Below are 26,989 nucleotides of genomic sequence, written 5' to 3'. Positions count from 1 at the left end.
GTGGGAGTTAAAAAAATTTTCCTCAGCAGACTTTGAGCCTTTCCTAAGCAAGACTACACCACTCACAGAAATCAAAAGCAATTTTGCACACTGACCCAGCATGGTGTGCATTTTTACCAGTACCTTCAACATGCATTAATAATTAAAAAAAAAATAAACTACTAAGTTGCTACAGGTTTTCAGTCTCTTTCATATGACCTATTTTTTCTGCATCTGCATGAGTTTGAAAATTGTACTTGCAAAAGAATCATTTATCGTTATCACTTGTACTGCTGGTTAGCAATTTCCTTCTTTACCCTCGAGATCTACACATTACAGATAGATGCTATTTTGCTGGCAACAGACACTAAAAAGGAAGTAGACCACTGTAAAAACAAACACTGAAAACTGAAATCAGCATTACTGCAGCAAGAAATGTTTCCTTTATATATCACATTAATTACCTTTTTTTTTTTTTTTTTTTGAGCAGTAATAGTTCCATCAACATTCAAAGTTTGACATGAAAGCTGTGGGATGTGCCAGGCTGCCAGAACAGCACCACTCCAGTCAGCAGCTCTACAGGATACTCTAAGGAAAACATCAAGTCTCTCCACTGCCACCAGATCTGTATCCTATGGGTGGCCCATACTGCTACTCAGAGACTTTGCTTCCAGTTCATCACAGACACCAGGGTAAGCGTGAATTTGATTTGATGCTTGTGATTCCTCTGGCAATGAAAGAATGAAGGCCCCGGGGAAGGGAGCAGAGTGTTGGGTCTCTGTGAGGCCAGCCTCCTACCAGTTGTATGGGTTTTATTTGAAGGAAAGCAATAGAAAGGTTGTATCTTTAACATCATCTCTCTAAACCTTTCCATAGTAATCTTGCACCATTATACACACAATAGTCAGGGAAACTAGGGTTCAGCAGGCAAAAGGTGAATTTACTGCACACTGACATCTTCCCTTGTGCAAGTATCTTTGCTTCACACTGAGAGCAAGGTAGCTTATTCGGTGCTTTGTGTGAGGTAGCTCATTCTGGTTGAAAGATGCACTAATTGTTCAAAAGCACATTCACATGGCATCAAAATGAAGTAGTTAACTCCAAACTCACCCTCCAGCTTAACGTGCAGTGACTTTGTTTAATAGACAAGCTGGAACTAAATCAAATGGTGTCTTACTGAAATCCTGCCCCCTGAAGAGCTTCTCTCTCCATGCACCTCTGGTTTTTTTCAGAAATTGATTTTTTTAATCTTACGAGACCTTTTAAATAGTTTCACCTCATACTTAACTTAAAATTAAGACTGTCTTAATAAAATGAATGTGCTAGAAAAGAGCCAGCCTTATTCACACTACCTAGTCTAAAAAGATACATTATTCTTAATTTGATTCCATTCTGCCCTTATCTATAAAATAGTTTTTAAATAGAACAAAAAGAAAACAATTTCAAATGTTTCCCAAATAAAATTCACCCTGGCAACCATTCAAACAGTGTAAGTATTTTTACACAATTTACAGAAACAGCATTAGCTAATGTTTTATGATGCTCATTAAGCTGTCGTGTTCTAAATCACAACCGGCATCAAATGATTTCTTCCCATCTCTACTATTAATGTTTGGCAAATATGCACAGTATAAAAGGTGTCAAGTAAAATTGCCACAGGATATACTGGAAATCCCTGCACCAGCTGCATACTCAAACATAAAGGAAGTGTCTTTCTGATCCTACAGCCTGATAATACTGGAGTTGCTGGAGGGTTACAGCAGTCTTTGAAAATAAAGCTTCATTACACTGGCATGGAGAGGTGCAGTTTAATCCTCTGTGGAAGCTGGTCCCACAATCCTACATTTTAGAAAACTGCTGAAAGCCATTGTGCTTTTGATGGAAGTTGGTCATTAACAGTACAGGTGCAGACCATGCAACAGGCAGTGTCAGCACAACCCCTTCCCACATTTTCTGGTTCTTAGGAATTCCATCTGATAATGGCAGAAGCAGGTTGTAACAGCACCTTTTTGCCACGGATTAAGTTGTTGCTCATTTGGAGATCTAAGACAGACACTTTCCTCTTTAGGACTTCATTTCCTCCGCATGTTAAAAGAAAGAAAAAAAACCCACACCACTTTCTTCCTATAGCTGAAAAGTTATTTCACCTTTACTTTCCTACAGACTGTTTCTCATTTATATAAACTCTGGATGCTTTACAGAATTGCTATATGTTGTTGACATAACACACAAATTTAATACAGCATTTCAGTCAAACTGTATCAAGAAACATGTTTTTACTAATTACAGCACATATTAAATAAGACCTTGAAATCATAAGGGTAATAAATACTCCTGTCACATTAAATAAATGCCAAATAACAAAATGCTGTTGATATTTATAACCAAACACACCCTTGCCTAACCCCAGTGAGATTTTACTAACAATATCTTTGGTCTCTAACTAAGCTCATGCACCAATGCTGATAATGAAATACACTTTTTGCAATCCTGTGAAACAGCTTTCCCAAAGAGGATAGATAGGAAGAAGGAAAACAATCAGTGGAAACCAAAAGAAAATAGCTAGCAGGTTCTTCAAATGTTTATTCAATTTAAATTTTGTATCATTACTGTTCTAAAGTTTCTTTTCCTTAACAGTTTGTGGTGGTTTGTTTGGGTTTGGTTTTGCTTTTTTTTTAAAGGTTGAAGTTTAGAAGAACTGATGGAAAAAATGTATTTATGTAGCTACTTCAAATTTTCCAAGTGAGGGACACCTTTTTTTGTAGTTGTTAATTTATCAGAGTCTTGAGGGTGGAATCCTTTTTTCTGGCCTCATGGTGGTAGCACTACAGGATCTTTTGCTTGGACATCCTAAGAAATCGCAACTGTTAGGATCAGGACTGAGCAGTTTAAGAGAACAAGCTCTACAAACAACAACCTTTTGCAGGATTTTTGTTTCTTTTCAAGTAACTTCTAATGCTTTCAAAGAGCAAAGGACATTATATAAGAAAAAGAAAATTGTATTATAGTATTATGAAGATAGTTGAGTTCAGGTGAGAAAAAAGCCAAATGACCGAGGAAATATCGAAAGCACATGTCCTCATGGAGATACATCCTTACATAAATGGCAAGAGAGAGGGGTTTTTTCCTTTAAAGATGCTAAACTAGTATTTTGGAGGAGTTGCCAAATGCCTGAAAAGACAATACAGTAAAACCAAAGATCAGTATCAGAATACAGGTACTGGAAGAGCCATTCTCTCAAGACTGACTTTATAAAAACAGTATCATGAATTTCCATGTCTGAAGATTAAATCTGGTTCTTCTGTCCTGAACTGATGGCCTTCAAGAAATCATCTGTTATCTGTAAATTAAAATGCCCATTCTTCTCCTTGACACAAACAATAAATATTTTGTAACAAAACAGTAAACAGTTCTACTGATTACATGCATGTACAATATGGTAATAAAGTCACTTTTGTCACCAAGTGAATCGAAATAACAGTAACAATGTCTTACTGCAGTCACCAACGTAAGATGGTACAGATCTAAATACACACTGCAAATTCTACCCAGTTACTTTCACACTTTGGTAGAAGATACTCTAGCAGTAGTTTGACCTTTATTCTGGTGATCAAAAGCAGTTATTGGCTTCCAGAGAAGTCAGCATCCATCAAAAGACTCTAAGCCTTCGCACTTACTAAGAGGCCAGGATATGAAGAGATTATATTTGTTTTGATAAGGCAAACTTTACTCTGTAAATCAGTGAGCAGCTGTCTTTACTATGTAAGCAGATCAAAGCAATTGTAGAGGCAAAGGCGTAAGTCTTCCCACTACTTTTTAATACGCAGAGTGACCCAAACTCAGCAGCACCTGAATGCTATTGATGACATACACAGCAACCTAAGACAGCAGTTTTCCATGTTTATTTTTGACTTACAAGTACTTTGCAGATTTTGTGTTACAACTCTCAGTTAGAAATGAACTGGTACAACTATGTTACATGACACAACACCTTATGACAAGCTACAAGCTAAACAACAGAACAAAACATCACCTGTGACTGAAATTTTTTGTACATCTAGGTAAATTTTTGCAATTCCAATTCCAGAAAGACAATGAATTGGAAAAAGGTGGCAAGATTTATTTAAATTATTTGTTTTCTTATACAAATATTTTTATTTAGAGGATTCGGTCCATATAGTGTTTAAATACTTAAGAAGTCAGAGACAAATTCAGGTTCCTGGACTGAATTGAGGAGAAAGGAGATTTGAATCAGTCACCTATACCTCAAATGAACGCTCTAAGTCCATTAGATATACAGTATCAACACTACTACTTCCACTGCCACTACATCCTCAACATTGTAAATGCTGTCTGTATAATTTTGTGAACTACTGCCTTTAGTTCCAAATTTTATTTCATTAAAAATGCCCAGGCTGTTAATTTCCCTGTCTCCACACCCACTTAAAAGCAGCAAGAGGAAGTGTAAACAAGCCTTATGTGGATCTGCTTGTTTTTATTATAATAGACGGCCAAAAATATAAATTTTTGGGCCTAGATCCTCTCAGCCCCAGGCTTATGGTCCCAGAGTTCAATGGTCAACTGACTCTGAAGCATCTGCTCCAACAGTAGTTTTCTTGGGCCTCATTTCCCCCTGCACCACCGCAACGCGCACCAGAAGAAAAGACATACAGCATTAGGAGAAAGATGAGAGCAAGGAAAGAGCGGACAGACACTTGTCTGCCTGTGAGCTTTTTTAGGAAGACATATTTGGTACTTTCCCCCAATTTGCCTTGCCACCCAAGTATTCCAGAGCACCATGACAAAATGAGATATTAACACCACACAAGGAAATGGTGATCGGCAGGCTTAGCATTCACAAGATGGATGAATTAGGGATTTGAAGACAATGCACAAAGTTGCCTGCTCCCCAAACCTGGGACGAAGCATGCAAGCAAACATGGGACAAGGTAAAGCAGGTTGCACTGGAAGCAAGGAAAGGGCATGAGTGCATGGAGCCTTGCTATGAAGAGATATGGGTCAGAATCAGAAAGGAGACCAACAAAGACAGTGTCACAGTGGATGTCTGCTATGGGCTGTCTGATCAAGAAGAAGGCGTGGATGAAGCCTCATTCAAACCACCAGAAGCCACCTCATTTTTGCAGGCCTTGATTCTCACAGGGGACTTTAAATGTCCTGATGTCTGCTCAGGCAGAAACAAACATGGAGGGGAGCAAGCAATCCAGAGTGAGTGCCCCGGTGATGTTTTTTTGCCAGAGGTGCCAGACAGCCCAACTAGGACAGGTCTTCTGCTGGACATGTTACTCACAGGCAGGAAAGAACTGTTTGGGAACATGGTAGCTGAAGGCAGCCTCAGCTGCAGTGACCACCAGTGACAGAGCTTAAATGCTGAAGAAAAGTGAGAAAGGCAAGAGGCAGAAGAAAAATCTGGGCTTCAGGTCAGCAGACTTTGGTTTATTCGGGTAAGACAAGAAGCTGTCCTGATGTGAGAAGGTGCCCAGAAGAGGCCATTGATCTATAAGGACAAACTCTTCAATGCTCTAGAAGGGTCCTCCCCAATGTGCAAAAGTCAAGCAAGCCTGGCAGAAGGCTGGCTCAGCTGAACAAGGAAATTCGGTCTGAACTCTACCATGAAAACATAATAAATGGTCATAGATTGAGATGAATATAGAAACACTCCTCAGGCATGCAAGAATGAGATTGGGAAAGGCAAAGCTCATCTCAATTTACAGTTAGCAAAAGATGCAAAGAGCAATAAGGGGTTTACCACTACAGCAGCAACAAAAGACTAAGAAAATCTCTGCCTGATACCAAAAATGACAGGCACAAAGGACTTGGTTCATCCTGGGCCATCAATTGCATTTGCTCGGAAAGTCATAGAACTGTTGAAAAAGAAAGTTGAACATACAAACACTCTGATAAAATACTATCACAAACTTGCACACAAACATGTGGTTATTTCTGGTAATTTAAAAAGAAAAATCAACTATTTAGTACTTTTTAATACTTAATGTTTTAGACACAGTGATCTTGCAGATTAACAAAGATGCTCCTCCTCTCTCAAGGAAAAAGAGGGAAAAGAGATGGACTAAAATATTCTATGTTATAAATTCAAAAACATGGTATTTTGCCTACGTATTTAAAAATAAGTGTTAAAGCAACCTAGAGACAAATTAAATAGACAAGATATCTTTGAATAATACATAACCATAAGGTGTTAAAGACAGTTTAGAAAGCTTATAAATGCTATTTCCACTAGAATTCATTGCTTCCTTATCTTTTAGCTCTAACTACTCCATTCCCCAGTACAACTGTTCTAGTTCCACCACAGTTGCTCTAGTTCAGGACACACAGTGACATCTGCCACCAAAATCTACATAAAATCTTCTTCTACAATGTGGAGTATTTGACCACATTAGCACTGATCATCTATTACAAACAGTATTATCACATATAATGTGCAAACTCCCTAATACATCCCCTCATGGATATGTATTTAGCATAGATAGTTCCTGCCTAAGGAGGCTTACAATTTACATGGGATTAAAGTTCCACATTCACAAAACTCCCAAGTATTTCAATAAACAGTGCTTATTTTGACAATTCAGATGATAATGACTTCCCCTTTCCGCAGTGACAAAACACCCAGTAATTTCCTTTGGTCATCGTAAGTTGGAATAATCTAGATAGCAATAACGCAAACTTGCAAAGGAATCTGCATTCAAGACAATGATGTCTGAGCTATGCAGATCTGTTTGTGATCATACTTTCATTCTGCATAATATGTTAACTTCCATAGTTTAAACCACAAAATTCATACAAACTATCCAAGCTCAGTGCAGAAGACAGTCAAGTCCCATTAGCTAAGCATTTCAGCATGTCATTCACATATGTTAATTGCTTACCATAAGTTTATTACTTACTTTCCATCTACTTCTGGTCTTTTGCACACACAGTGAAACTTGCCACCAAAATCTATATAAAGATCATCTTCTACAACATGGAATATTCGACCAATAGCAATTTTATCTTTGGCAGGTCCCATCTGAATTAAAGGAGAGCGTCTCAACATGGATGCAAAGGATTCAGATTTCTCTGAAGGAACCTACAGATAAATTAAAAAAAAAAAAAAAAAGATTCACATGCTATCTGAAGGAGGAATTAAATTAAACTTGGTAACATTCAAAAAGGCTTTATTCACTATATTACAAATAAAGATTTCTGTGTGTCCGGCACATTTTAGTAAGACTTCTAAGGAGGCATTTGGTACATTTCTCAACCCCAAACATTTTACACATTAAAGGTAAAGCTTTTTCATTAATTCAGTCACACAAAAACATAACACTTTGCATCTCCTGAAAACATCTGCCAGTTCTACTGGTTAGGTAAGTTGATTTAAAAATGCATCCCCAATATTAGGAGATACTCCTGAAAAGAACATCACTCATCTCTTTGTTATCTCCTCGGTGAAAACCAAAACAGAATTAGTACCTTGCGGCTATTTATGCAACTATTTAATAATGAATAATACTTAAATCTTTATTTTAAAGAACAAAACCATTTTGCCAAAGCAGCAAAAGTAGAAAACATGCACAGGACTGATCTAACATTAAAAATATTTGAACCACCACTTCTCTCACCTTCCACTCTACAATATCAAAGTAAATATTTTAATTCAGTAACTAAATAAACAAAATGCCAGTTTCTTCTCCTAGAGCTTTGGGAAAATGGGAGAACATAAATCCTCCTGCTCTTCTTCATGGAGACATCTCTGTTCTGTGATCCGAGAAAGCTATCACAGACTTCCTATTATATGCTAGATGAAAATACCCAGCTACATTCTCACATACGCCTTCCCTGATACACTAAATTTGACCACTTTTTAAGGTTACCGTCTTTGAAATACAATTAGTAACAAAAGCCTTCTTGCCAGTAACAAACGAAAAGGGAGATGCATTTTTGAGCAATATGTACCTGAAATCTGAAAGTGAATCTAAGGAAATAATTTTATAGATAGATAAACAGATTCAAAAGAAGAGAGCCTATTAATTTTCCCCCACATTTAGCAGTAATTAACTGATATAATAACTCCTTCATGCAAGATTTCAGACTATTTTCAAGCCAGCAGAAGAACTAAACAGAACAAAATAATCAAGTAATTAAAGGTTTAGAGATGTGTTGGCTTCAACGACACACTTCCCCATTGACTACTTCAAGTGGATGCTGAAAATCCACCTATATATGAACAGAGAATAATGCCATCATTTTCCACTTGTACATTTGGAAACTTTTATTTGTAGGGAAGTCAAAACAAGAGACAGTTTTGAATTCCAGCTCTGCTAGAAGGCACAAACAGCGTGGGTTGTTCTGACATGACATAGCCTCAGGAATCACAAGCTAGAGATCTGACAACTGGTAAATTTGCTGCTTCAGAAACATGTTAAATGTAGCATCCCAAGGACAAGGGCTGAACAAAGTGCAACACACACACACGTGCATGCACACACACCACAAAAAGAAAGCAGCTGATGATGGTAAACCACAAACAGAGAAGTAGGATTTTATACAGGAAAGCTAGTATCAGATAAGGTTCCACACATAGGATTGTTTGAATTTCACAATGCAGTCTAAATTCAAATACATGAAAATTAATTGTACAGGATGCATTTGTAAGTGCTCCAAGAATAAATGCAAAATAATGAAAGCTATAAGAGGAAGCATTTAAATTAGATTTATCATACGAATTGAGGGGGCAGCAGCAATCTTGATGCAACTTTAAATCAATGTATAAGCCATAAGCTAAAAGTAAACAGTTCAAAATCAACATCTCCTCAAAATGACTCCATCTGGGCAGGAGATTATAAATCAGTCCTCACACTGAAACACCAAAACCTGTTTTAAGGGAAGCCAAGGTATAACAAAAGTCCAAAATTCAGTGGTCTTCCACTGACTTTCTCACTATTTGCAGAATCACCCGATTGCCTTGGAATTCAGCAGCTTGCCCCTGTAAAGTAACAAACAATTTTCCATCATCCTGTATGCTCATAAGCAGTGTTTTCAAAGATGATACATCTCATCTTGTCACTCAACACCAAGTTACAGCAGTCAAATACAACAAAACTCCATGGTCAACTATTCTATCCAGAGTTGATCGTTCAATTCCCTACTTCCCTAACCAGTATTACCCCATTTCTCCATCCTTTGCTCCTGACCTAACTCAATCTGTCCAAGGAAGATGATGCCAATGAAAACAATCATCCAGAAAGCGATTGCAGGAATGCTCACAGCAGAGGATTTCCAGTGGACATTCAGTCTCTCAGATGAAGCAGCCGAGTGCTACATACGAGAACAACTTTCCCAAGTAAGAGCTAACATTATCAAGGGGGGTGCCTGCAGTGACTTAAGAAATACCCATAATGCAAATACCGAAGGGCAACATATATGATACTGAAGAGACAAACACAAGCACAGTATCATCAGCTGGCAGAGGTGCTAGCTTTTCAAAAACTGGTGGTTTGGAATAGATCACCCTTCCAAATACTTCACCTGCTCCATCTGTGAGATCAAACATCTGACAAAAAAACTTTCTGGAGTCCTCCAAAAACTGTTAACTCTTCTTAATTTAGGACACAGGTCTGTGTTTAAACCAACCAAGCTGGCACTGCCATGCCTCATCCTGCCCTCTCCACTCCCTCCCGGACAAAACTCCAGTCCTCTTATGCCACCACTGAAACTTGTCCTAACCTGGAGTAAGCCTGTTTCAGGAATGTAACAAACAAATGCTATTTATTTTCTTGCAAGGGCAGTTTTCTGTTGGCCTAGTTTCCAAACCAGATCACCAAAGGACCAAGTAAGTATCAGGATGAACAAATGAGAGTGTGAGAGCGCCCACAGGCAAGGGCAAAGATAAGAACATGGCAGCAACATAAAGACTCAGGATGATATGGACTAGTATGATTTCATCACAGAGTATTTTCATTTATCCTTCATAGCAAGGCAAACTAATAAGAAAATTGGTCTAGGAGAAAAAAAAAAAAAACCAAACAAAAAAACTCCAAAACACACAAAGACAGACAGATGTTATCATCTGTAGGTGTCATGGTTTAGGCCCAGCCAGCAACAAAGCACCACGCAGCCGCTCACTCACTCCTCCCCCTCTGTGGGATGGAGAGAGAAAATGTAACGAAAGGATCATGAGTCGAGACAAGGACAGGGAAGGATCAATCACCAATTATGGTCCTGGACAAAACAGACTTGAGGAAATTAGTTTAATTTATTTCCAATCAAATCAGAGCAGGGTAATGAGAAATAAAACCAAATATTAGAACACATTCCCCCCACCCCTCCCTTCTTCCTGGGCTTAACTCCCAATTTTCTCTACCTCCTCCCCCCAGCAGCACAGAGGAACAGGGAATGGGGGTTACAGTCAGTTCATCACACGTTGTCTCTGCTGCTCCTTCCTCCTCAGGGGCAGGACTCCTCACACTCTTCCCCTGCTCCACCGTGGGGTCCCTCCCACGGGAGACAGTCCTCCACATACTTCTCCAACGTGGGTCCTTCCCACAGGCTGCAGTTCTTCACAAACTGCTCCAGCGTGGGTCCCTTCCATGGGGTGCAATCATTCAGGAGCACACTGCTCCGGCATGGGTCCCCTGCGGGGTCACAAGTCCTGCCAGAAAACCTGCTCCAGCGTGAGCTCCTCTCTCCAGAGATCCGCAGGTCCTGCCAGGAGCCTGTTCCAGCGTGGGCTTCCCACGGGGTCACAGCCTCCTTCGGGCACCCACTGGCTCCAGTGTGGGGTCATCCCCGGGCCGCAGGTGGATATCTGCTCTGCCGTGGACCTCCATGGGCTGCAGGGGGACAGCCTGCCTCACCATGGTCTTCCCCATGGGCTGCAGGGGAATCTCTGCTCCGGCGCCTGGAGCATCTCCTCCCCCTCCTTCTTCACTGACCTTGGTGTCCGCAGGGTTGTTTCTCTTACACGTTCTCACTCCTCTCTCTGGCTGCTGTTATGCAGCAGGTTTTTTTCCTTCTTAAATCTGTTAACCCAGAGGCACTACCACCATCGTTGATGGGCTCAGCCTTGGCCAGCGGTGGATCCGTCTTGCAGCCAGCCTGCTTTAGCTCTGTTGGACATAGGGGAAGCTTCTAGCAGCTTCTCACAGAAGCCACCCCTGTAGCCCCCTGCTATCAAAACCTTGCCACGCAAACCCAATATTGTAGGCTAATGCATATATACTCCACAGCTAAGTTCAGGTCCCAGGTAAGAGCAGCTTTGTTTTCGTATTTCAGCAGGATGTGAGGAAGTCCACCTATGGTTTGGATTAATTTAATGAATGCTAGTGGAATCAGACACTCCAACCGCCTTTTCCTTATATGTAGATCATCTGGGAAAAGCCTGAGCTAGTAGAGAGAATCAAGAGATCTGAATTTGGTTTGAAGGAGATTTTCCGATTATCTAGAAAGATGGCATTAGTAACGGCCATTGAACATGCTGAGCAACGCTGAGCCTTTTTTAAGCGATAATACAATTCACAGTAAATTCCTTCATCTCTTGGCAACTACACTCGCAAAATGGCATTCACCTCATTCTTGTTGCCTTCGTACAATGGCACACACAGTAGGCGCTCTACCCTAAAAAAACTTGTTGCTTGTGAAAATTTTATCTCCACATCATGAAGATGGGTACACTAACATCCTATGAATTCCCTGTTTTTATCACCAAAAAATGGTCCATGCTAGTTAATAACATCCCTCTCCTTCAACTCCCTGGCAGGAAAAAAGACAGATACAAAATTCACCCATGTGCAAACTTGCCTGTGAAATAATCTTTGTACACAACACAAAAGTGTTATCTTTACACAATGACAGGTGTGCTCATTCCTTACTACAACAGAGATTAAACTCACTAAAATACAAATGCTAAAGTACAAAGAAATCCTTGGCCATTCTTCACTGTGGACAGTTTTCCAAGAAGCCACTGGGAATCTGTTTGAATACTATCACAGGTCTACAAGTCTGCAGCACTCTCCATTCTGCTTCTCAAGAGTATAAATATCTAATTTATGTATAGGAGAATCCTCAAGAGACTCCATTGGTTACTGCCATCAAGGATTCTTTTGTGGACAGTCTAGAAAGCAAGTGAGCTAAAATACAGTATTTTCTCCAGTATTCTGTGTAACCTAAAGGAGAGTTCATTAAACAGTAATTTATCTCAAGCATTTAAAGAGATTTAATGATATTTTGAGTACTTTCCTCCACGATTTCTAAGTCTCCTTAACTGGATTCCCCACAGTAGCACTATAGAAAAACAGTAAGACAGTAAGATAACAACAAGGCAACATACTTTATTAAACACTCTATTTTTCTGATTCTCAAGGAGTGCTGGCCACGCAGCTGTGATAGATAATAACACATCAAGTTGCAAAAATTGGAGAATATGACAAAATTCAGAAGCACAAAGGGCACGTTCTTTTCAAGTACCTGAAATATAAAGGCTTTTTCCCTCCTCCTTCTTAAATGCCTAACCTGTTTGATTTTCCTATTAATTTCTAGGTTTTAAAAGTTTTTCCACAAATATTTGGATGCTTTTCTCTTTCTGTGCGCATAGTTCAGTAAAAAACAGTAGCTCTTTCAATAACAGAATACTCTGCAAGATGTGCTATTTGCAAGAGAGTAGGAAAAGGGATAGATTTAAACCCCAGTAAGATCCAAACGAAAGAAGTAACTCCAATGGAGGAACGTAACATACTATTTCTGGAGCAAAGCCTATGACTATACAAGCAGGGTGGTCCTATCCCACCCACTGAGCAATGTGTCTTTAAAACCCTAGCTACATGTTTTATGCTTGCTTGCAAAGGCAAGTAGCGTGCATGTTGGAATGCGAGAGACAGGGATGAAACATGGAGGAGTGAGACAGGAGATTGGTAATCTGACTGCTACAATTAAAGGGTGAATGATATATTAACATCAAGCAGCATGCAAAAAACGCAACCCTCCATAGCTCGCGAATTTGTTTTCCTCAGCACTGTTATCCAGAGCTAGAAAGATTTTCCTGTCCAAAGTTAAGTTACACAAAACAACAAAATGGGAAAATGCCACAATAGCTAAAGGCCCAACAGCGTGGAGATACTCAAAACTTGACTGGAAAAGGCCCTGAGCAACCTGAACCAAGTTTGTCCTGCTTGGAACAAGGCATCTGAACAGATGACCTCCTGAGATCACTTCCAACACGTATTATTTTATTTAGGAAAGAGAAAAGACTGGGAGCCTGTTATAAAGAATATTAAAACAAAGCCAAATACATTAAGCTACTCTCTGACCAAGTATATATTGATAAGGCACTTATTTCAACAAGCAACCTAAAAAAATTTAGCTATCTACTAGCCCACCAGACCTTAATTTTCCATACCTTTTAACTACTAAAAGCATGCACTGTTGCTTAGATATAAACCTAAATCCCAGGAATTTTTTAACAGTTGTAGGCATTACTAGGGTAACAGGTCAGTGATTCGCACGGTTCAATCACCAAATTCCTCTCTAGTATACTTTTACTATTTTTTACTTGAATGCAACAAGCTCTATTTAAGTTAAAACTCCATTGTGCAAAAGAGCATCACCTTAAAGGCAACAGGACCAACTCAGGCAATATACTGCAAAACATGACATCCAACAGTTAATGGCCTTCATCCAGAAGCAGTGTAACAAGCATTGCCAACTCGAGAGTTTGCCTGAACTTATCAAAAAGCAAGCATCAAGCTTTGTTTTCACCACCAGGGTTTCCCTGCACACTGAAGTTCTTCCAAGAAATGAGGGTGAAGACTCAGGAGGAGCACCAAGAGGACTGATATAGGACTACAGAGACTGAAATTTCAACATACAAGCAATTACAGCTCAAAGTAATTTCTCTGGGTGCCACCTGCTTTTTATACATTAAACTATTTGGTCTAATGCTGATGACTCTTTATTGAGAAGTTCAATATATCTTATCCTGGTCTTAGAATATAATCACTCAAATTTGAGGCCTCGTGCCTTTAACTCATCAGAGATGTACAGCTCTCAGTCCTCCCTTGACCAAGTAAGTTCAAGTACCTTCTGTACCTCCAACTTTGAACATATTCACAACTTCGTGCCTACCCGTAATCAGTGATTTTAGAGGTTTCTTGAAGCAAAAGCTCTGCTTCCTGTATTAGTAGGAAAGAAAAGTTTAGAAAAAAAAATTTCAAAATGTAAGAGCTGACACTAATGTTTATTACTCATTTACTCTAAAATAATGTCAACCTCTAGTCAGTGTCTAATCTAGATTTCTTATAAACCAACCCAGTCTTGCATCTTCCAGCTCATTCCACTGTACAGCTATCGTCTACCAAGACAGCATTCCCACTAAACCTGCAAAGCCCTCCAAACCTCCTGCAGTCACAGACTTTTTGTCTCCTCCTCTAAAACAGGTCTGCACTGGGCAAAAGACCCCACACTGCCCGCCTTGGGTCTCTACCACTCGCACCTCTACCCAAAGGACAGGCTGACACAGAATTGTTGTTTTTCTTCCATCAAATTTTTTAAATACCGTCCCACAGTTTACATACACCCTGAGATGCAGAAAACACCATCAGTAATCACCTCAATATATAGCACTAACTACAGTATTATGCATCCTCCTTCTTTGCAGAAGGCTTGTGCCTACCATTATTTTTTCAGACAACACAAGCTACAGCTCTGCAGGCCCAGGGTTCACCTACTTGTTTAGTATCAACAGATATGTAAACAATAAATAGAAACAAAATCTGATAAATACTTGTACTTGTCCTATACAGTACAGACTTGCTTACATTTTGTAGTACTGGGAGAAATCAGAAGTCTAAGATGAAATATGATTGTAGAACATCATTTGAACTTTCATGTGAACAGTAATGCAAAGACAGGAACTGTTTCTTCAGCATGACACATACCTACATACCTTCTCTTCTCCATCTCCATTCTACCATTTGAAAAAGAGACATTTGCAAAAAATATCGAATTACTTGTTATCCTCTTATTTGCGAACAGCATTCATCTAAAGTAGTACTAAAGAGGACAATTTGCAAATTGCTAGCTAATATACATTATTCACACATGGAGAATACATACCATAGACACCAGCTTGTTGCTCCAGTGACTAAAAGATGTACAGGGCTATTTTAGCCTTTTTTGAAGCCTGATGTTTAATTCTGCAATATGTACCAAGGCAAATATTAAAATGCTTTTATTTAAAAAACCCAAATGTTTATGGATAAAGCAGACATGTGAAACTATGGACATAGAAAATTGGGAGATTATTCTTATACAGCTCTGCATAATGCGAACTAGAACACAAATTTTAGCTAGTATAGGAGTAATTAAATACAACTGTCATAAAATTCACCTACTAAGGCTCATAAGTAACAGCACATCATCATCCCACTAACAGCACACAGTTATAATCAAAGACAGCATGAAATCAGAGTTTGTTCTTTTAAAGTCCACTGCCTGTTTTGCATTTTTTTCGCCACCATAACTTAGCTCTTTTTCCTCTCCGATTAGTGGCCTGAGGTTTTCTCCTATTAAAAAAAAAACAACTAATAATAATTTAAAAATCACACAACTGAAGTTCATACCATTTCCCAACAGATTCAACTTACAACCCAAATTGGGCAGCCACAAAGACAAGGAAGATCTCTTTGGTTTCCTTTAAACAAGAGACTCTTCCATTTAATTCCATACGAACAGATAAAAGTGAAGAACTAATATAAACTTCTTGCTAACAAAGAGTTTTGAAGATTAACTACTGTGTAAAGCTCAAACAAAAGCAAGATTTGTGTTATTTACTAAAACTACTGAAGGAAAACAGTCCCAAGAGAAAGCATAAAAGGAGAATCTGTGATTCAAAGCAGAAATAAAAGCAGTGATTTAAGGAAAAATCTAAGATTAATGACTGCAAAGTCACAAAGGAGAGCTCTGAAAGTAGTCAAGGAGAAAACTGGAAGCTTCTCTGCTAGTAAGCAAGAAGATATTTATAAAAAGCTTTATATGAATCACTTCCTATGCAAAGATTGTTCCAAGGCCCAATTTCTGTAAAGACGGCACTTGCACACCAGCTGACACTATGATGACCTGAATTCTTTAAGGGTATTATTTTAGTTATAAGGATTCTAATATATTCTAATATTAATTACTTATTATCTACAGCCCAGTAGAAGAAATATCAGTATAACTAAAAATTCCAGCAGGTACCATATTCATTAATTTCTGCCCATACCTGAGTAATGATTTGAATTTCACCCTCAATGGTACCAAATTCCAAATTATATAGTTTTGGAATAAACATAAATAGTGTCTATACCCATCTTTTTAAAGGTAAGTTTTGAAGAAAGCAGGAGTGCAAAGAAGAAAACAGAATACCATTCAATATGGTACTACAAAACTGGTATTCAGGAAGAGCACAGGGAGCACTGAAAGCTTTTCCTCGAAAACTTTAAAATTTGGAGGGAAAAAACCTCGGATTTTATGAGCAAAGGAAAACACTCTATTTTTTATTTGCAAAAAGCAAAGGAAACCACTCTTTCTGCCTAGAAGACAATGAGGGAAATTGACTGCTATATTTTCATTCTTACATTTATTAAATCTTTATTAGCTTTCAAAAACCTTGCATACTTAGGGTTTTAATTGTCCAGAGTTATTTCCCATCACAACCTTAAAACTACAAGCACCCCCAAAGAACCGCCAGAAAGCAAAGCAAACTTTTGCTATTTCAACCAAAAGAGGAACATCCATACATTCTCCTCAGCACAGTGAAGAGATGTGGTTTTATTTTAGAAAGCGAAACAAACAAAACTCTTCAGCCAAAAAGGCTGGAAGTAAAAAGCTGAAATTAGGCATTTAAGCGTCCCTTGGTGAGAAGCAGTGACTAAGTGTTTTGGCAAAGCATCATTTACATTTCACTGTAGATATCAGGATCTTTGGCGACTAATGTACTGTGCAAGTCTAATAGTATTTTGTAAAGACCTCTTCATTAAAACCCTGACTCATTTTTTTAAATACTGCAGGATTAGGCCTTAATGAGCAGAAGTACAGAAGCTAAGGTATCTCCACGCTCACTGCCAACTTGAAGGTAAAATCTGTCAGTGACTTTGCTGCATACAATGTGCTAAAAGTCTCAGTGTCCCAGCGTGACTTGGGAGCACACCTGAACTGAAGTGTCTGGGGAAGAGCACCCTCTCCCCTGTGGAGCATCTGATAGAGCATGATCTACTCTGCAAGTCTGCTATGCAGCTTGGACAAAACAATCTGACAATACTTTAAACCTTAGTTGTAAACCAGAGAACTTAAGCTGCTCTTGCCAATCCACGTGAAACCAGCTGAGCTATAAGCCCTGGAAAATGAAGAATATCTTACTTTATTTTTCAATTCAGTTCTAAGTAAACTACAATAATACTGAAAAAAAGGCCTCTACGAAATCCCATTTAGATAGTTACATTAAGTGGATATCCAAGCTGCCCTCATAAGGCAGAAAACACCATAAGTAATACTGGAATAAAAACTCTGATGTTGCTTTCTGGCATGCATGTTATTACGATTGACACTTTTTTCATAGAAAGGTTTTTCATAGGTTTGGGTTGGAACGGATGTTTAAAGGTCATCTAGTCCAGCCCCCCTGCCATGGGCAGGGACATCTTTTACTAGATCAGGTTGCTCAAAGCCCCATTCAGCCTGACCTCGAACACTTCCAATGATGGGGCACCCACAACTTCTCTGGGCAACCTGTTCCAGTGTCTCACCACCCTCATCATTCTTCCTTTTGTTCAACCTAAATCTACCCTCTTTCAGTTTAAAACTATTACCCCTTCTCCCATCACTACAGACCCTGGTAAGAAAGATGGAGAGAGACTTTTTACAAGCCCTCTAAGTATTGAAAGGCTGCTCTAAGGTCTCCCCAGAGCCTTCTCTTCTCCAGGCTGAACAACCCCAACTTTTTCAGCCTGTCTTCATAGGAGAGGTGTTCCATCCCTCTGATGACTTTTGTGGCCTTCCTCTGGACCTGCTCTGTCTTTCTTGTACTTGGGACCCCAGAACTGGATGGAGTACTCCAGGTGGGGTCTCATGAGAGCAGAGGGTATTTTTTTATTTTAAGTCCACAAATTTATCTGAAAGACAAGCTTGCTGGGTAAGTGCAAGAGTCTCTGTCAGAAATTCAGTGCCTTATGTCAGCTGAAGTCAGTCTAGATGGCCACAGTGATCCTTTCCAGCCTAAAAATTAACTGTTTAATCTTCAGTTACATAAGTACTTGTTATACTTTCAACAACACAGATACCATTTTTCCAATGCCCTATGCAACCAATAAAATCTTCTGGCACATAACTCCTAAAGAAGGTCTGTAAAAGCTGCATTGCTTCATTGACTTCCACCTAGGAAGAACTGGAACTAATTAAGAAAGAGGCTACTACGCAAAAATATCTACAAAGCTATTTTGAAATGCATGTAATGCAGAAATATCTGATTTTCACTAAAGAATATCTTCATTTTGTCCAAGTTACAGTTCCTATTTACTAACCTCTCCCATCCCAAAAAGAAAAAAAATAAATGAAAAGGACTAAACTTCAGTTTTACTAAGACTAGGGACTATTCATATTTCATAGCATTATCCAAAGGGAAACAAATGTGGTTATAGGAAGTTCTAAGGGTAATAGCTGTCAGACTTGGCAAAGAGCATTGGAAGATTTTGCTTGGCTACAGACACAATTTTTAAGCCAACTTCATGTATTGAAATTACACTTTTAAAAAAAGTGTTTTAAATTATATTTTAATTGGAGATTAGGAAAGGATTACACTTGTATTTTAAAAACAATGAAAGATCCTTCATACACTATTTGATACCATTTTATGTTCATCAACATCCTTCCATCAAGGTCCGTATTTCTGTACTCATTGCAATGCTGACTGATGAATATAGTATATTCCAAACCTTATTTCATTTTTGCATACGGAATAACTTCTAATTAGAAGTATCTCAGCTGTGCAGAGAACACGCAATATACTTGCATGTACATATATTGTCCTCATAATAATGAGCAATGTAATATTGTGAACTAAGCACATTTTTAAAAGAAATGCAAATAACAATTAAACAAATACATGTAGCACTTAACCATTAAAATACCATGGTGAAAACAATCTTTGACTCTCATAATTACATTTTTCAAGTACGATCATGCAGATCTCAAAAAAAAAAAAAAGATCACAGGAATAGGATTTGTACGCTGTGCATAATATTCCAACAGGTTTTCCTGAATTGCACTTTAATATCAAAACTTCTTTGTTGTCTAGAAATATGTTTAAGCTGTTAAGGCTATCTGCAGCTTTTTTCTATATGAAGATAGATATTTCTTAGACTTATCATCGAGATACAGTACGTGAACTGTTCTTCAGAGCATAATTATTCAGAATACTCTGTAAAATGACCTAAGTCATCAATGTCTTATTACATGCTGCTAAATCAAATGTAGCAATACTGTTCATAAAACAAATGTAAATTTTTTCAGTTAACAGACTAACCTTGTATGCCCTACAACAAATACTGTGCTATCATAGTAAATCCAAAGACAGGTGATTTTTTTAGTCAGTTATGGCTATACCTGCCCGTTATCAGAAGAGTCAAAGGTATACTCTATTTTGTTTGACTCTGAATTTTTTGGTATTATATACAGCGACACACATGACTAAAATTTAAAACTACACTTCTTTTTCCTGTGACTTTACGCAAGTGTGCCTAGGAGGAATAGCATAAAACAGTAGAGTACATCTGGGGAGAGGAAGGACATCACAGCTGTATCAAGAAAATTAAGCATCTACAGCTGCTTCTAGACCCTTTTTTTGAAACTTCTTAATCAATCAGTTGCCCATTTAAAATACCAGAAAGCAGCAAAGTCATATTGCTAACACGCTATAATGCTACCCAAACCACCAAGGCTTACCCAACAAATCTTATAAATGTACAATCTGCTGCACTGGTTGACTCAATACCAACTTCTTTGTATTTGTAGTAAGGGGAAGGTTTTCCAGTTATCTTCACACTTTGATTGGATACACAGTGCAGAAACTGCAAAACAAGACTTCCATAAAGAATTTCAAATGCAGCCTTGAAAATATGCTGTTGATTAGCCAGAACAATCATTTACTAAACAACACTGAGCTAAGAATTTATTTCATAACATAAAATAGTACATAATTTGGTCACAATAAAGCTGCTTATTTTTCTTGAATTTAAATAACTTCTATATATAATCTAAAACATGAAGTATTTATCTATATCTTTCAAGTATTATTTTATAGCAAAAAATTAGAACATTGCAATGGTATCAATACAAGATTAACAAAACATGAAGCTTTCAGAGAGGTGGAAAGAAAGAACAGATGAAAACAAAGAGGTGAAGACAACAGTACAGACAAAAGTTCATTGATGTTCTGCTTTAAGGAATAAAAGGAGAGCCAAGTCTTATTGCAATTTCTTCATAAGTAACAGGAAAGGAAACAAATTCAGATCACATAGTTATCTAAGTATTTTTACTCCTTTATGTAATACATGGAAAGAGATGAAAAAAAAAACAGGAACCAAGAGGTGATTCCAACAATGCCCTGAACCCATATGTCCATGGCTTTTCACATTCCTCCCAGCTACCTCCAATTCATACATACTGGTCCCCCGTGCCTGCATCAGTTCCTAAATGAGCTGGGATCAGCTGTCTCAACAGTAAGATTCCCATCCATCTAGCCACCCCAAGGAGCACACAAACACCAGGTCACCTGCTGGTGTGAGCATACCAAAACTCACAACTTGCAGAACACGCAAAGCACCTAACTCTCCAGTGCAATTCTGAACAGAAATGACCTAGTCTATCAATCAGCGAAAATGGGTGAACCTGCTACATGGATTATGTCAAAAAGAAAATCTTACCAGATGAGTACACACGGTCCTAAGAACAGTCTATGGTGTTTTGAGCCCAGCATCTGCCTGCATAGCTAGATTGCTTAGATAGAACTCTGCATCATTTCTCTGAGCAATTTTATGTCTGTGTCCTTGCATTTTAGGTTGCTGTATGAGGTTGCCATGCTGAAATGGGACACTGGCAATCCCACATAACAGCACTGTCTTATCTTCAGCCTGACAGTTTCTCCATTTACCACTGCCCTGACTGTCCAGGCTTTTTTTTTCCAGGCTCCTGGAGGACAGGATGCTGTTTCAACAGTCATAGTAGAAGAGTAAGTGGGATCTCCCACAGCAACAGTGGATGTAAATATCCTGCTGATAACAACAACTACTAGGAAGGATTTCAATTCCTATTTAACCTTTACATCATGGTTCCATGCACCTTGTTCCAGATATCTCATATGTAGCCGATGAAGAGTAGGCAGCTGGCATTCACCTGCTTTTCTCCATGATCCTGGTAGTCCCAAGACAGTTTGAATTTTAGGATTCCACTCTGACAGCCTGTCATCCAAGGAGTATCACACATGCCTACCACTCACGGACCTCCAGCAATGTCAAAGCGATCACTCGCAAACACAGAGCTATCTGATGGAGCAAGTTCCAGAAGACAGCTGCAACCTGCTGCTCCTCCAGCGCTGGGGTCTTCTGCATGCCAACCAAGGACAGAGCTGTGCAAGGTGCTCAGGGCCTTCCCACACGAATTCATGTTCCTGAGTCACCGCTGCCTATCACAACTGTGTACAATTTTACTGTACTATAATTACATTCTCCAAAGGGGCAGCACGCATCATTCCTCTGCCATCCAACAACAACATTAGAAGTCCTGTCTACTTAATTTCAGACAGTGTTGTTCCAACACCATGTAAGTTTTACAAAATCCTCTGTCATGCAAGCAAGCACTTCTGTCATACTCAAAGCAGGTCATCCGACAGACCCAGCTGTGTCCACAGCGGGAACAAACCCAAGTCAGAAGGGCCAAGTTTTGGTGCCTCAGCCAAAGCATTCACAGGCTAGAACTGCTCCTTCAGAGGTCAAAAGAAGGACAAATGGGTTCATTCCCACTATAATGCAAACCAGCATTTCAAGCAGATCCAGCTGAGAGGATGCCGAGAAGCCTGCGATACAGTCCTTATTTAGCACGAACCTGAAAGCACCAGGATGTGTTCACAGCATAGCAGGAGCAGACATAACCCAAGTTTCTCAAATGCAGCCATACAAGCTGGCTAAGTAAGCCAAGAGAAACTTCCAAGTAAAGAAAACTCATTCCAGCTCCTGCAAATCCCACAACTGGCAAGTCCCGCTCTCAGTTAGTCAGCAGTTTCCAGTACCTGAATGCTGGCCAGAAGGTAATCTACCTAAAAGAGTAACCTCTGTGCTTGGCATGCAGGTTTTATAAAATGCTGTTACATTTGTAATCAAACCAAAAATGTTTTTAAGTTATTTATTAGCACTGGAAAAGCACTCCATCCACACAAAGACAATAGGTGTCCTAAGAAATACTACACTATGAAAATTACAAGTCAAAACTGCACTAAATATAAATAAGTATTTTTGTTCTCAAATAACTGTGTCTTCAGTAAAATCATCTTCTAAATGTTAACTTAGGTGGGAAGACAGATTGAGAAAAATATTTCCCATCAATAATTACATTAAAAATAACTTTGATTTTTTTTTTAATGCTTGATTTCAAGACATCTAGTGTTACACATTATTTTAAACTGAGGTTGCCAAGATGCTGCATAAGCAAGACAGATATACATCCATTATACAGAATATCCATGCAGCTTTCAGAACAGAAGCGTAATACATTCCTTTAAAATTCTCACTTTTGTGTTTTAGTTTTTAATCTCTCCCCCAAAACATAAAGAGATAAGGCAACTCTTTATATCACCTACTAAAATAGTTTTTATTTTCTTCTCTTTATGAATAGTGATATTTTATTTTTTAAAATAGTGACAAGAAATTGAAATACATGGACACCCTCCTCAAATTTCTGAATCCCTTCAGGACAGAACCTGTGGCTAAGTAAATTTAAAAATATATATGTTTGTGGAAGAATAATTTCTAATCTCTCTATTTCAAAAATTAGTTATTACGATGTACTGATACTAACCCAGTCCCTTCCATCTGAACTTTAGAGAAAGTCAGTTACGTTTCTTCTTAAGAAATGCTTTCCCTTAAAACACGGTATTCAAGGAACTAAATAGGAAATTCCTCAAACGTGCGGCTTTTCCTGCGACATCTAGAAACAAGCAATGCCCTCTGCTGTGCCGGGCGCGGAGGTTCACCTAAACCCCAGTGAGCGAGTGCAGCAGCATCCCTGCCTGCCCGGCGGGACCCCCGCCTGGCCGAGCCACAGGCTGGAAATCTCCACTTGTGAACAAAAACCGCCTTTCTGCTCACGTCACTGGCCTCTGACACCCACCTGGTGGTCTGTAACCTGGTACTATAAAGTAAAAAGGTACCAACAGAGAACTTCTATCACACTGTGACCAGTAGCAAAGCTAACATAGTGATAACCCATTTCTATCTAAAAATACATTGGACAAGCTTCACCACTCATTTTTTAATTATTTTTGGACTACTTACAGTTCACAGTGCAGGGAAATAACTTATTCTTAACTAATTACTTCATTCTTGCATTTTCTTCAAACGTTGGTAACCCAGCTATGAACGTAGCTCAACAACCACTTCTCTACCCTATCAACAAAAATCATCGTGTCCTTCCTAAAAGGCAAGGTTTCCTATTTTGCTAGGGAGACAGCTTCAATCTGCAAATAAAGGTAACACCTAAAGCATTTCCTGTCCTTCTAAAAGATTTCTTTAAGCAATTCCACAGAGAAGAAAAGAACTTTGAACTTGTCTTTTTTTTGTTGTTTAGAATGCAAAACCTATACATAAAAATGCAGAAGGAAAAAGCAGTAAGGAGTAAGCTGCCTGCTGTAGACAAAATTAAGTATCATGTGGATGTATCAGAATATTTTGCTTAACAAGTTGCTAACCTTTTAACAATTTTAATCAACATTTAAGTGCCTGCTCTTTAAGTTTCACTATTTGCAAAACAGTAACAACAGAACTGTAAACTGAAGGTGAAAAAAACCCAATACAAAACCCTAAAAAATTACCAACACAGCAGAGACCACCACCAGGCAACTATGAAGCAAGGTCAGCAGTCCACATTTGCTGCTGTGCCCAAAACACTTAAAAAGCTACCTAGGAAAAAGTATCAATATGCTTTCTGAAACACCTTAGATGAACATGTCAACACACCCATTTATCAAGTTTCCTGATAGTTGCCTAAAATAAGCCACTGCCTACCAAATATCATGGCATTCATCCAGTTTCAAAAATGAGGGAAAAACAGCTGACGTAGGAAACCAGTACAGAAACATCACCAAACTTATCCCTGCCCCAAAAAGAAACAGAAACACCAAGGACCCAAATAACATCTCTGTGCTCTTACAGGGTGCAAGTACACCAAAAGCCAAGTAGCGCTTTGTACCTGTCTATTTGCCAGCAGCGATAAGGAACGCAAGCTTTCCTCTGGCTGCGGTTCAGGTAAGGGATGAGCAAGACCACATTCCTCCTACTTGAAAGAGCAGATCCTGCAGATGCATGGCACCTAATAATGCTTTGAGTTTTTCCAGCAACATCCAGCACACCTTCCCGTAAGTACTACCCAGCTTTATGCCATGTTAGCATCAGGGTTGCTCCCAGCTGTGGAAAGTTTATTTACCAAATAACACACTTCCTAGCAATCAAAAATCAGTTAAAACCGGTGAAAAGGTGATTTCAAGAAAATTACACAGAACCAACAGATTGCACTGCAAGTCAGACCCCTTTCATTCTCCTCTTGTTTCAGTACGCCATCTTTCACTGCTAACTCATTCTCACCAAAACCCACTCCCTCTTCTGCACACTCTTAAAAGAGCAAACAGTGAATAATCATCAATCACACAGGCTCACCGAGCGCTTTGCTAACTTGGCTAAGAACAGCATGAAAGTAGACTCAGGACAACCTTACTTCATCTCACTGGTATGCTTTTAACATCACCGTGACACTGCAAAGCAAGCTACCGGTCTTCCTCTTGTTCAAGTGAGAAAGTAATTCAGCAGAATGGAGTGAAATCCAGAGTTGCAGTCCAGCTCTTCATTTCATATTCCTAGTTTGATTTCTGTATTGCATTATTTATATTCATGTACATAATTCCACTTGGAAGCGATGCTGTAAATACTATGTAACATTTGAGTTAGTTAATCTTTAAAGGCTTGATGACAATTTATTTTTAGATAGAAACAGAAAAGAATAGTTTCCTAGCTTCTTACTTCAACAGAAAGAAGGGGAAAAAAAAAAAAGAAAAAAAAAATCAACCCCTCAAATCCCTGAAGTAGCATTCAGTATATTCTACAGCTCAATCAAGTGAATCCCCTCCTCAACTCTTCTGTGGACATCCCCCTTGGACACCACCTGAGACAGCATCCTGGGTTAGGCAGACCATTGACCTTTCTACAGCCAGCCTTGCTAGTGTGGATATTCAGTGCAAAACAGAATGTTACAGATTATGCAGTATTTGGGAAATCAGGTCCTGGATTCAGTGACAGAGGCATTTCTAGTTCTACAATCCCAGTACTAAACCAGTCCTGCAATATTAATTCACAGCATTAATCTCCATATCCTATGGGGTACACTCCAATTAGTCCCAGCCCCTGATGTGGTCAAAGAGAACTGGAAAAGTTAGAAGAGTGACAAAGGATGAAGAGCAGCACAGAATCACTTCCACCTGAGGAAAAAACAGAGGTCAGGGCTTTTCAGCCTGGAAGAGATATTCTGCGATACATTAGTAGTACACACATACACTGCTTTTTTTTCCTGTTTCCCTCGACGTCTGTTAACTGCCACTGTCACAACTGACACTGTGGGAAAATCAGCATGACAAAAATCAATGCAACAGCCAGGAAGTGATGGTTATTCACAAAATCTCTACATTCATTTTACCCACTCACACTCATTCTTTCCCAAGTTTCATTTACTCACATTCTCATACCCACAGACTCACAACAAGAAGCATATAACCAAAGTGGTCTGGGGCACGACCGCTTACGTACAACACAGAGGATGACAGATGCCAGCTATCAAGGCCCCACCGCACCTCTGAGAGCCTTCCTGTTTGGCAATGATGAACTAGGTTTTGGACCTATCTTTTAGACTCTTCAGGAGCCGAGAGTTGTTTACAGGGTGGTCCTTTGCTCCAGACTCTCACTCACTGCAGCCTCAATAAATAGCAGACTGCTGCTCGTTATCTATCTCTTCACATTTGTTTTCATGGTGGAATAACAGGAAAACCAAGGCCACATAAGATATGATACAAGCCTGTTGCCCTGCTCCTGTTGTTCAGGAGCAGGGTCTGCTCTTGAGAAATCATCTGTGCTCTAGCCTCATCACAGCGTGGGCCTTGACAAGCACATCATGATCCTCAATTTTACTCCTGAGAACGGCTTCCCAGAGAACTGTGGTTTTCCACATTAACATACACTACTCTTTCAACCCCTGCCCCGCTGCTTCTTTTGACGCCTTCACACACATGCATTTCCACAGGTGTCTCATTCACAGCAGCCTTCATACTTCCACTATGAATCTCCAGAGCACTGCCCTAATAGGCTTTTGATCTGACCTGCTAAAATTGTTTTAATTAAAAGATCTTCCACATCCCGCCTGCCCCGCCTGTAAAATCCAGAACACAGTTTTGCCACAGAGCCGTACCGTGCATTCTACCCACCCAAAACCACTCTCACGCTTTCCGCGTTAGATTTTTGTAGGAATATGTTACAAAAAAAAAAAAAAAGAAGAAGAAAAAGCAAGCGTAAGAGCCGTGCGCATTTCTGTAGGACTTCTACTGCGGCGGGTGAAGGGGCGAGACGAGAGAGGAACGGGCGAGACCAGCCGGGCAGGCTGACGGCAGAAGGCAGCGCCGGCATTTCAGGAAGGAAAGGCGAAGCCGCGGGGGAGGCGG

At 39.3% G+C, this 26,989-nt stretch overlaps 1 protein-coding gene across 1 annotated transcript in view; it reads right to left on the bottom strand.

The window, feature by feature from the left end:
- MRPS28 (mitochondrial ribosomal protein S28) overlaps positions 1–15,221 on the bottom strand; it is a 75,409-nt gene extending 60,188 nt beyond the window's left edge. The window contains exons 1-2 of the mRNA XM_010575860.1: positions 15,106–15,221; positions 6,903–7,084 (exon numbers count right to left, since the gene is read on the bottom strand). Coding sequence (XP_010574162.1) covers positions 6,903–7,084; positions 15,106–15,108 — 185 coding nt within the window. The 5' untranslated portion in view covers positions 15,109–15,221. The remainder of the gene's footprint in view (positions 1–6,902; positions 7,085–15,105) is intronic.
- Positions 15,222–26,989: the final 11,768 nt, after the last annotated feature.

The sequence above is a fragment of the Haliaeetus leucocephalus genome, unplaced genomic scaffold (assembly GCF_000737465.1).
Source record: "Haliaeetus leucocephalus isolate CR32 unplaced genomic scaffold, Haliaeetus_leucocephalus-4.0 Scaffold506, whole genome shotgun sequence".
Classification (NCBI taxonomy): domain Eukaryota; kingdom Metazoa; phylum Chordata; class Aves; order Accipitriformes; family Accipitridae; genus Haliaeetus; species Haliaeetus leucocephalus.
This window is presented reverse-complemented; position numbering and strand designations above follow the sequence as displayed.